We start from the raw sequence: 12,019 nt of genomic DNA, 5'->3' as shown, positions 1-12,019 counted from the left end.
TTAGACTGACTTAGGTTACCATGGATGAGAAGCAGTGATTATAAGCATCCTTTGTAATAAAGAGAAAGAGATCATCCCTAGTAAATACCAAGTAGCCATTGATTCTAATGATTCTTAAACCAAACAATTAAATTTCAATACTTGGATCCCAACAAAATTTTTACACAAACTAAAAATATATTAATCATCCTTGTATGTATGGTCAGCTTTAGCATCATAGTAAAATTTTCATCTTTTGCTGAATAATTATCCTTCATTTCATCATTTTGGGATAGCGAAAATTATCTCAATATTGTTTCTTTTTTTTTTAATGGATGCTTTGATAAAGTTTTACTAGATGCTTAAACATACGATAGGTACGAGACCAATGCATTTTCATACCATATTGGTAACATGAATTTTCAATAACATTCGAATATTTTAACCACCATTTTCTTGTTTTTCCTTATTATTCTTTTTGTAGTGGTCAGACGTACTGTAATACCCCGAAAATTACTACAGTAAGAAAGTAAGATAATATTCCTGATATAGTAAAATAAGGAAATAAAGTGATAAAAAGGGTAATTTTGAGTTATGTCAGCATTAAGAAGTAAATTATGACATATTAATTCAAGAAAGAATTAAATCGCAAAAGTGAGAAAAGTTTTGTTGCCCAAGGGTAAATACTCAAAATTTGAAGGGTTAAAGTGAAAATAAGAAAAAGTTGAAGGACCAATAGTGAAAATATTTTAAGGTTGGAATAATCTAGAAACTAAGGAAAATGGATGAATTAGGACCAAATTGAATAGGTGAAGAATTATGAGGGATTAAATCGTAATTTTACCAAATTAAGTAATGACTCAAGGATGGAATTTTAAAAGATCATGAAGGGTAAAATGGTCATTTAGAAGAGAGAGAAATCTAGAAGATAATGATGATGTTGGAGATATTTTAGATTAATTAAATAAATAAATATTAGTTTATTAATATTATAAATTGATTTTTAAATGATATTTTATTATTTAGTATATATAAGTGGAAAGAAAGATGAAAAGGAACCAACCCACCATCTTTTCCATGCAATTCACGTTAGAAGAGAAGAGAAGAAAGAAAGTTTTGCTTTCTTTACAATTTGGTCCTTCCACCAAAAAAATTCACCATTTTCAATTAGAAATCAAAAGAATTTTCATAGCCATCAAGAGAGAAAGATAACAAGCAGACTATGGGGAGCTAGAATATTAAGTTGGATTCAAGAAATTGAAGCTGGAGGAGAGAGAAAATTAAATTAAAGGTTGAAATCTATAGGACAAGATAAGATCAACATTGAGATTTCAATATATTTTTAAGTTTGATATTATTGAAATAGCATGGAAAAGATGTTATAGTAGAGTTTTATTATATAAATTCTTATGTTCTTGATATATTAGTGAAGAGAAATAAGTGAAAGTGATGGGAAATATTATAGAGAAAGGGAATAAGGAAGTTATAAACTTAGTAATTAACATTTTGCACTAAAACAGTTTTGGACAGCAGCAATAGGTTAACTTTGAAAAATCACCATAAATTGTGGAAATGAAATTAGAGGATGAAAAAATATGGAATTAAATCTTACTGAGTCTAGTTTCTCATAGAAGAAATGGTGTAAGTAATGGAATTATAAATCATAAGATATAATAGATTTTGTGAGATAAGGTCAGAATGATTTTAGGTTCCCTATTCTGACTTTGGAAAATCATCAAAATTTTTAAAAATAATTATGAGTTATAATTTATATTTTAAAATCCTTAAAGAATCTATTTTCAATATAAACAAACGGGGATATCATCTGAATTCTGTACAAGGAGATAATTAAGTTTTAGTGAAGAAGGGTCGGAACTGTCAGATAGCAGAATAGAGATGACTTTAAAGAATAAACTGTACTTATTGGCTAAATCAAAAATTCTGAAAATTTTATGGTAAGAAGATATGTGAGTCTAGTTTCAGGAAAAATTAGCGGATCCTAATTTGAATTTCTGTAGCTCAAGATAAAAATAATTTAGTGGCTATGACTCAAATGGATAGTTTTGAATAAATTTACAAGTAAATAGTAAAATCATAGATAATGTTACTTATAAGCATATTATATAAATTAAGGATGTGGAATGGAGAGGAGGAGAAGGAAAATATATATATATATGAATATTCAGCTAGCATGGATAATTTGCACGTTTAGGCTTAGGAACTAAATTGAATAAAAATAAAACTTTAAGGGTAAATTTGTAAAATGTCAAAAAGTGATCAAATTGCATGAAATGAATTTTTTATTATTTAAATTAGTAAATTGAATGAAATATTAATTTTGATCAAGATTAGGTAGAATTTTGAGAAAATAGAAAATTTCCAAAATGTCCCAATTTTGGTATTTACGTAATTTAGCCTTGTAAGTTCGTATGAACTATATTCTGTATAATTTTAATTTAAGTGAATGCTATTTGGTAAAGAATATTATATATATGTGTGTGTGTTTTATTATTGGAATTGAATTATTATTGGTAATATGTATAATTATTTGAGGCATTGAAATGATTATCGAAAGCTCGATTGAGTTGGAAGCTTGTTGGAGATATATCACATTCTCCATTGGTTCTATCGATAATTTTGGATGATTTGATTATGGTTATAATGGCATGTACAAGTGAAATTGGTTAACGTTAGCTCATTAATGTTTTGATTTTGATTGGTTATAAATATGAATGCTTGATGAAAAGAAAAGTCTGAAAATTAATTAGTAAACTCTGGTAATGCTCTATAACCCTATTTTGGCGATAGATACGGGTTAGGGGTGTTACACGTACCACTATTATAACCACCATGATAACAATTATTAATATGTCTCCAACCACAACCTCAATTACAACGGCAATCAAGATCTCTATATTTCAATTTTTCATAATTGTTATGTATTATTACATTCACTTCAAAGAATGAAGCCTTTTTCATTAGAAGGCATGAGATCATTTCAAAATACTTTTTAAAACCTTTTTCACAATATTGATGCTGCGGGAGTACATATATATTTAAATCATGACAAGTTTTAGAGATTATTATCGTTTTCTAATGGTTAAATCATTCTTTCAAATTATTACGCAATTCAAGAGTCAAGAGGATCTTTCGCAATTAGATATTCCACTTTTAATCTTTCATGTAAATGATAATCATTGAACTTCCACAATAGTAACTTTCTCATAATTATTTCTGTCAAGTTATATATCTTGAGCTAACAACTAAAGCGAGAAAGCATTATTATTCATGTCTATTCAAACTTAAATATAGAAATATGATCCTCTAAATCTATTAAAACTCAATAAATAAAATGATGCTATTAAAACCTTATAATAGCTAAGATCAACCTCCCAATTTAATCAACATAACAATAAAATAAACCAAAAATGTTTTATGGAATATTAATTAGAGACATCACATTATCCTATTTACTATAATCAAGATTTCCATAGAAAATTTCATCTGCAAAGAATCAAATAGCCATCAGTTGTGTCATATGCATTTGGATATATATTCAATACGGTATATTTAACTTTTCTAAATTTTTCATACTGCATATCCAAATATTGAACATGAGCCACTAGTGTTAAAAACAATAATCTATAATACGCAACGCAGTACCTTTGGTAAAGCTCACCAAACAAAATAAAATATTTAAAATGACTACTACTTTTTAAACATATCAATTACATATGTTATGAAAAATATACATATTTAAGTAAAAAATTCAAGTTGTTGATACTTCAATCTTATTAAAAGTCTTGGATCATAAACAAGCATACCATGAAATATATAAAACATAAATTCATACTTAGGGTCTACTTGTTTACATATAAAGGTTTTACAAAAATGTAGAAAACATTTTTCTGTGTTTGTTTCACAAAAATAATTTGGTCAACGGAAAATGACTTATCGTTTTGAAAAGCATAAGTCATTTTGGAAAAAAAACTCTTCTATAGGTAATTTTATTTTTATATAAAAGTTAACACATTTTAAATAAAAAATGCTCACTTGCTAGTCATGTAACTAAAAAATGACATTATAATGAACCTAAAATTAACAAATTATTTTTAATATATGCAAAAAATATAAAATATAAAATTATAGATATAAAATAAACTCAATTAAACAATAAAAGATAAGAAAATCTCAAATGTATGTTTGTTTTATTGAAAACAATTTTATGAAATATTTTTAAAAATATGTCAAACAACATAAAATATTTTACACATATTCATCCAAACACTAGAAAATATTAACTTTTCTAAGAACACAAGTCATTTTCCAAAAATTATTTTCAGTGAAATAACCATACCCTTAAATACGAAAAAAAAACATCATTTTTAATTTTTTACATTAGGAATATTGAAATCTCAAAATCTTTCAAACACGCATAGAAATCACATACCTTAGGAGTAGAGGTGCTCATGGACTGGGCGGCCCGACCTAAATATGGGAGGGTTCGGGTAAAAATATAGGCCCGAAATATGAGTTTGGGCAAACAAACGAGGCCTGTTTAGAAAACGGGTCGTGCCTCAGGCACCACTTTTTTGGCCCGGGCCCGGCCCGAATATATAATATATATTTTAATTTTAAAATATTTTTAAAATACTTTTTTTTATTTTTAAAATAAATTTTTGGTGTTTATTAAAAAATAGGTCAGGCCGGGTCGAGCCCGAGCCTAGGACATGGGCCAAAATTTTTTTTGGCCCGGCCCAGCCCATGAGCACCTCTACTTAGAGTATTGCTTTAGCAAGAACATTGTATGTCTAGATTACTTATTCTACAACGAAATATTGAATACTATCGAGTAAGCTTGTGCGGATAATATGTTATAAAATAATAATAATAATAATAATAATAAAGTAAAATCTCTATTATATTTCTCTTCTTGTCCATCTATCATTACAAGTATATATATACGGACATCAACATCCTCTTAATAGCAGTAACTTTTTTTTTTTTAACATATGTTTTCTCTTCTTTCTGAAAGTATTAATGTAGAATGGTATCACGTGGGTTAGTACTACCGTTACAAATTTAGAATCAAGAGGAGACACACGTCCCGTGATTACCTCTCGTCGTTGACACGTTTGACAACGACTAAACCAAGAGTGGCGAAACGGCACCGTTCCTTTACCGTTTAAGTGTTTTTAACCCAATCCCACTCCCCCCACTCCCACACGACCCTTCCTCGGCGTGCTTTAGCCGATTCCGGTCCTCACAAATTCTAGAGAATATTTTTTTTCTAAAACCCCGCCTGAGAGTCCCATTTCTTCTTTATGTTGATCCCTTTTGTGAAATTTGACTTTTTCTGTAGGGAGGAAAAAATAAGAATTTTGACTGAGAGTTGACTTATTTGACTGATTGATCGATTGGTAGATCATCATCAATCGAACGGTTTAAAAAGGTACTGTTGCTTTGTTTTCAACTGTTTTTTTGGTTATCTGATGCTGATTCAGTGATTTTCCTTCTTTTTTTTGTTTCTGAACAACACTGAAAAGTTTAGTAGCTTTCGAGTTTCGAGCTCCGCGATGAAATTTGCAAGATCTATTACTGAATTGGGGAGTAATTATGACGTCCAAAAACAAGAATTGGGGAGTAATTATTGCAATTTATAGTGATTAGTCTTTTAATTGGACTGTTTATTAATGGAAGGAATTAAAGGTTATCCATTAATGAATAATGGGAATAAATTTCAGGTATTTCCTTTTTATAATTAAGAAAAAAAAAAGATTACATGGAAAATGTGAATTCTTTTAGTCTCTCTCTCTCTTTCTCTATATATATATATGTATATATATATATAAATTTTGGTTGCTATCTTACTAATGAGATGACAACGATTTGCAGGGGGTGCTTGAAGTGAGAAGGTTGATGGGGAATTTATGGTTGCTTTACTTAGAATTAACCAATTGACAATGTTTTAAAGTAGCCGAGGTCCTTCTTCTTCAACCCAAGATTGAAACTTGAAAGGTTAGTTGATAATGTCTTTGCATATTGTTAGTGAATTGAAAATGGTGATTCCTTCTCTCTTTTTTTCCTTCATTCAATAATTACTCCTTTGACACCATTTTCTTCCCTGTATTTGACACCATTTTCTTCCCTGTATCTTCTTGTTTGATGCTTCCAATTTGTATGGCCACCGAAATTAGGGTTCAAGTGACAGTTAAAATGGAACTTAGGCATGCTATTTGTGTCGGTAGTACATAGTCGAGGCAAATACATTTTGGAGTCTTATCCATCTCATAATTCAAATTGAGAATTTGACTGCACCCAGCGCCCTGAGAACATTGGGCAATTCATGTTGTGATTGATGCTTTTGTGATTTATGTATTCAATAATTTGTTTATTGTTGATAGTCTGGTTTCTTTCAATGTGTAAGGAATTTTTACCTTTTCATAGCTCATGAAAGGATTGACCCTTTCTTCTAGTGCTGGTTATGATTTAATTTTGTTCAGTGCTATCCTTCTTTTGTGGTAATAGAGGAATTTCCTTCGAAGTGATACTGATTTTGACTACTCTTTCTTGTATAAATCATACTGATCATGTTGTGAAATGGTATTCATTTTTGTAATAGCTCAACACTTGTTACATTGATTCTTGGTTGTGTGTCTTCCACATTGGATCAGATATGTAGGAAGTAGTATCAGGCAAATTGTTTGTCTCATTGCTTAGCTTTCTTTTATGTTTTCATTTCCTATATAGTTTGTGAAGCATCATTATTGACTGCAACTATAGGATTGATTTTTCAAGCATATTTTCCTTGCAGGTCTGCTTTATCTAGTTCAGTTGTCATTGTTGGTACCATGGGTGTCTCAGGAAAATGGATCAAAGCATTGGTTGGCTTGAAAAAAACAGACAAGTCACAATCCTCAGAGAAGAAAGTAAATGTCAGTATGACTAACTATATATATTCTAAACAGTTTCTCCTATTTTGGAGGTTTAGATTGGGTATGTTATTGTGTAATATCATGTGTGCCTCTTCAAAATGAAGTGATGTCTTATTATCTCAAGTTATCTGGTACAATGGAAAGGGGTGTTTTATGGGAACTTACATGCAGCAATTTTCCTTGTTAGTCAAAAGAAATATATGATTTTGTTCTCTTCATCCATCCTAGTCCATGGTGCTTTATGTCATTATCTGAATAATTGCACCTTTTTTTATGCTTCTTTCTATTCATCTAGTCTTTTTGTTCCTTGTAGAAGGCAAACATGAGTTGATAACCGGAATACAGCAGGATTTGTTGCTTAAAACCTTACAGTAAAGCTTTGTAGTTGCATTGAAAGTGATAGAAATGTGTGATATAAGTGTGGGTTTTTCATATATACTTTCAATATCAAAGATCAATGTCAAAAAAATGTTTAGTAACAATTGGGAAAAAACTTAACCTGGCTACTGCTTAATATAGGTTGTTATTGCGATTCTGGTCTCATGGAAATAGCAAGTCTGACAGGTGAAGTCGTCAAAGTTGGATATTTTAGAATATCCTTTGTCTCGTGTTTGCATGTGTGTTTATGTGTATATTATTTTGGCACATTAATAAGTTAGTACTCAAATGTGATTGATCTAAAGTATACCTCCATTTAAGTATGTTTTTACTTAATACTTTTTGGTCTTTGGTTGTTACAGAGGGGAGCTACCAGCAAATTTCGTCACCGAAGGAAGCATTCCATTGATTTTGACACAGATAAACTTCAAGAAGGGTTGGATCAGAATGCTGCTTCACCAGCCAGAGATGCTAATACTCAAGCAATTGCAGATGCTGCTGGCTCCCCCTCTGGTTCACTTGAAGTGCGTGATGCAGCTCTTAATGAACTTGTAATGGAAGAATGGGCTGCCACAAGGATACAAACAGCTTTCCGTGGGTTTCTGGTATTGATCCCACTTTTTTATCTCCTAGCCATGTCAAATGAGAATTTAAAATCCTCTTTCTGTTCCTAGTTGTTTGGGATGGTTTGCAGAGTTTCATAAAGTTCAAGTCAATACTTGTTTTTTTTATTTAACCTCCTTTATCTTAATAAAGAAAGAGCTACTTCTAGGAATAAGTTAAAAGAATTTCCTTAAAATGTAGAAAATATTTTTATTCTGGGAAAGGGATAATTGGTACTTTCAAAAATGAAATAAGGGGCCAACAACATAATGAAGCAGTGGTCAATCCCCTTGTTGGCACCCTAAAGACCAGGGTTCAAACCCTGCTGTGCCCAAAATTCTTTTTGAAATAAGGGACAAAAAGAATGGGTTGGATGGTGTTGCTATTTTTTGTTGGATCTATAGTGAGTTCATTTCAACAAGCACTCCTTTTCATGTGTTTTATGCATCCTGTATGTGCATATGTTTGTGGATGTGATTTGTCTATGCTAATTGGTATAAGGCAGTACAGTAGGTCTAATCATTGATGCCTAGTTTAGATTTATTCATGTTATATTTCTTCTTTTTTTATCACACCATAAACTGAGGTTACAGTTTGAAGGTTATTTTTTAAAAATAAAATAAAATTTATTGCATTTCTTCCTAACTGCATAGATTACAAATTTATTCATGACAAGAAAGGCCCACCTTCTAATGATTTTCCCTTTACCTGAACTATAATTAAATCAGTAATTTAAATTCACAATTCTTTCTACTGCTGGAATTGAAATGTATATTACTTAAATGTCAGGCTAGAAGAGCACTCCGAGCCTTAAAAGGATTGGTCAGACTACAGGCCCTGGTGAGGGGTCATGCTGTAAGAAAACAAGCTGCAATGACCCTTCGCTGCATGCAAGCTTTGGTGAGAGTTCAGGCTCGCATAAGAGCAAGGCGTGTTCGACTGACATTAGAAAGTGAAACTGCCCAACAGAAACATCAGCAACAACTTGCAGATGAGGCTCGCGTTAAAGAAATAGAGGTGAAAAACATTAAATTCTTATTTCGTTATTTCCATAAATTGGCACAACTATTTGTTCACATGCGCTCATGAAATAGAGTTCAACTCATGCAGGCATGTTTTCAGGCGTGTACTCATTGTTTTAAGATTTAAATTTTAGGATTCTGATGTGGCATCTTATTATTCCATTGTGTAAAGCTGATGAATTACATAACTTTTGTGAGTCAAATCTCATTTAGAATGCAATTGACTAAAGTAAAAGGATTGTAGCTTGTAAACCGGCACAAGAGTGATGATAGGTTTTCTATGCTAGATTTTATTATGTAGTTGGGACTTTAGAATGAGGTTATCCATTCTTTTCTCATATTTGAAGCATAGATGTTGGTGGTTTGCTGAATGCGTCATGTGGTTTCTGATTAAATGCAGGAAGGGTGGTGCGATAGTATAGGATCTGTTGAAGAAATCCAAGCCAAGTTACTAAAGAGGCAAGAGGCTGCAGCTAAACGTGAGAGAGCCATGGCATATGCTCTGGCTCATCAGGTAAGATATGATAATATACCACTTTTATTGATAAAGCAGCAAATTTTACAGTCCTATGAAGCTTTTATCATTTTAGGAATGAATGTTCTACCCCTGAAAGCTGTGCTCAGGTTGCATGAGGTAGAAAGCGTTTCCAATTTTTTAGGAATGAATGTTCTAACCTTGAAAGCTGTGCTCAGATTCATGAGGGAGAAAGCGTTTCCAATTTCATAATATGTTTCAATGGAGTGGAATTGAAATTTGTCATATCAGTTGAGTTAGAAATGGTAAAAGGTATAGCAATAACATGCTCAAGCATGCTTTTATGGTAGTTGGAGCTTCAAGCCTTTTGATAGTTCTTGAACCTTCTAATTAACACTCTTGGTTGTCTTTCCTACTTCTGAAGTAATCTCCACTTAAAAATTTGATGATCAAGATATGTCTGTGCTAAAACTTTGCTATCTTTCGTACCACCTTATATGATATCTACAGTTTATTTCTTCAATAAAGCATGTGTTTTCAGTTTAGTGGATTTATTCAAGAAATCACTCTAAGGGACAGGTGTCCTTAACAGAGCAAGCTGTGTGAAAATACTTTTCTTTTGACCGAAGGAGAAGATATAGGAAGAGGAAAGAGAAATGGGTTTTGGATACTTAGGCTCTCTAATTTTGCTTCATTTCCTACTTCGATTTTGTTGGCTTCTTGAGAAGTTGCTATAAAGTGAAATCACATAATAAATAGGAAAATTCTATTTTCTCCAATCTGCACATATGGCTAAACAAAGTGAATGGCAATTAAACAGAATCTGTATTTTGAAGTAAATTCATGCATTTTTATCTATTGAGTGTTAAATGTTTATTTTTTACTTTTTACTTACCAAAAATATTGTTTGATTCTTGCCTCTTGATAATCACAACTGCATCTTGTCCACCAGTTCCATCCAAATGTGGAAACTGTTCTTACATTATTATCATTCTTTTCTGCTTTCTTAATGTTCTGAAGGGTTGAACATCTGTTGTTAACAGTTCATTTTTTATCTCGGTAAATTTTGTTACCTGGTCAATGTCTCATCTCACAAGTCCTTGTTATTAGCATCAACCTCCTCTGACAGTTGATGTTGGTAGCCAAAATCTTGTGACAAAACTTCTACTAATCACCTGGTTCTTTTATTGCCTGATACTGCTTAAGCCCTACTAATCACCTGATTGTACTGTTGTGTAAGAATCATGTCAATGGCTGATCTCATTTAAGCTAGTGTTAAGAGTTGAGATCTGTTTCTGCAGTGGCAAGCAGGATCAAGACAACAATCTGTGCCTGCTGGATTTGAACCAGACAAAAGCAGCTGGGGTTGGAACTGGCTGGAGAGATGGATGGCTGTACGTCCATGGGAGAATCGTTTTCTCGACATTAATCTTCAGGATGGAGTAGTGGCCTGTGAGGATGGTTCTGCAGAGGGAAAGAATGGTGCCAATTCTCAGATAAAACCTGCTATCAAGAAGCCAGCTGCATCGAATCTTCATGCTAACCTGTCAAATCTAAAAATAGGTCTGTCATATTCTGAAGGGAGTGATTCTCCACCTGGTAAGTCAGCAAATGTGGTAGATGCGGTCAATGCATTATCTTCCAAGCCAAAGTCCAAACCAATCATTGAAGATTTGGGTGAAGAAGCTGGCTCAAAACCTGTTATTACTTCAAGATCTCGCAGCAATCCTAAGGAGAGGTCCATAAAATCAGATAAACTGGTGACAAAGAGATTGTCTCTACCTAACAGTGGTAAGCTCTCTCTCTGTTGTCCACAATATATAGGTATATTCTCCTCGATGTAAACCATTCTACTGGTTGGAGTGGCAATTGGTTAATGCTTGTTTGTTGCCAATGGTGAATGCATGATAATTTTCAACCCTCTGATCCCTGATTATTAACATTAAATTTTCTGGTTCACGCCGGCTGTTGTCAAAACAATTGCGTGATGTAAGAATGTTGCTCTGACACATTATTCCATGAAGCCCAATGGATATCACTGTTGTTCATTGTTCTATGTTTACTGCTAATTTTAGGTTTGATCAGGTTCAAAAATGCATAACGACAGTGTCCCTCTTGCACTCATTTTGCATTTTGCTAATTTATTCTTTCACTGTTTTGATTTGAGCAGGTGAAGGAACCGGATCTCAAACCAGCAAGACAGGCAAAACTGCTGCAAAAGTGACACCGGGCTCTAACAAGCCAATAAAGGACAGGTCCAAGTCCAACGGACGTGGGGACTCAAATCCTACAAAAAATATGGCACAGGCCGTTGATCTGTAAGGAAGTATTTGTGATGACAAACCTGTCGGGGCTGCCATCCACCCAGGTCTTGTTATAGTATGTATATAGTATATTATATATATATTGAATTACAGCGCGAGATGTTATGGCTTTATTTTCCTGTCATAAAATTGCTCCATCTCCGTGGTAGAGTTGAGATTGGTTTGGCTTGGCTTGGTTTGTCATGGGAATAAGCCAATAAGGTCAGTAGATTTCATGTGTTAATGTTGTAAATCAGTTGTGATTAAATGTGACAGAATGTTTAATCCATCCTTCTTAGAGGTTCACAAGTAAAAAGTTCAGTG

The 12,019-nt window shown here is 32.6% G+C and overlaps 1 protein-coding gene across 4 annotated transcripts; it reads left to right on the top strand.

Moving 5' to 3' along the window:
- The first annotated feature begins 5,189 nt into the window (after positions 1–5,189).
- LOC105799273 (protein IQ-DOMAIN 5) lies at positions 5,190–12,011 on the top strand. Of its 4 annotated transcripts, none has more exons than XM_052620704.1 (9): positions 5,190–5,431; positions 5,531–5,723; positions 5,875–5,997; positions 6,794–6,914; positions 7,655–7,897; positions 8,685–8,912; positions 9,318–9,431; positions 10,694–11,216; positions 11,563–12,011. In XM_052620704.1, exons 4-9 carry the CDS (start codon positions 6,831–6,833, stop codon positions 11,712–11,714), a joined length of 1,344 nt encoding a protein of 447 aa, XP_052476664.1. In that variant the 5' UTR covers positions 5,190–5,431; positions 5,531–5,723; positions 5,875–5,997; positions 6,794–6,830; the 3' UTR covers positions 11,715–12,011. The 4 variants fall into 4 exon arrangements, with proteins under 4 accessions (XP_052476664.1, XP_052476663.1, XP_052476662.1 ...); XM_052620703.1 differs by having other exon boundaries at positions 5,526–5,723; XM_052620702.1 differs by lacking the exon at positions 5,531–5,723.
- The last annotated feature ends 8 nt before the right edge of the window (positions 12,012–12,019 follow it).

This window comes from Gossypium raimondii, chromosome 9 (assembly GCF_025698545.1).
Source record: "Gossypium raimondii isolate GPD5lz chromosome 9, ASM2569854v1, whole genome shotgun sequence".
Lineage (NCBI taxonomy): Eukaryota > Viridiplantae > Streptophyta > Magnoliopsida > Malvales > Malvaceae > Gossypium > Gossypium raimondii.
Note: the sequence above shows the minus strand (reverse complement) of the source record. Positions and strands in the feature narration are given on the sequence as shown.

What these genes read in the sequence shown, in the direction of transcription:
- LOC105799273 (XM_052620702.1), top strand. Translation starts at nt 6,831, where the DNA reads ATGGGTGTCTCAGGAAAATGGATCAAAGCATTGGTTGGCTTGAAAAAA. An exon ending in CAGCTTTCCGTGGGTTTCTG is followed by an intron (nt 7,898 to 8,684) that starts GTATTGATCCCA and finishes CTTAAATGTCAG; the next exon opens with GCTAGAAGAGCACTCCGAGC. An exon ending in CTGTTGTCCACAATATATAG is followed by an intron (nt 11,217 to 11,562) that starts GTATATTCTCCT and finishes TGATTTGAGCAG; the next exon opens with GTGAAGGAACCGGATCTCAA.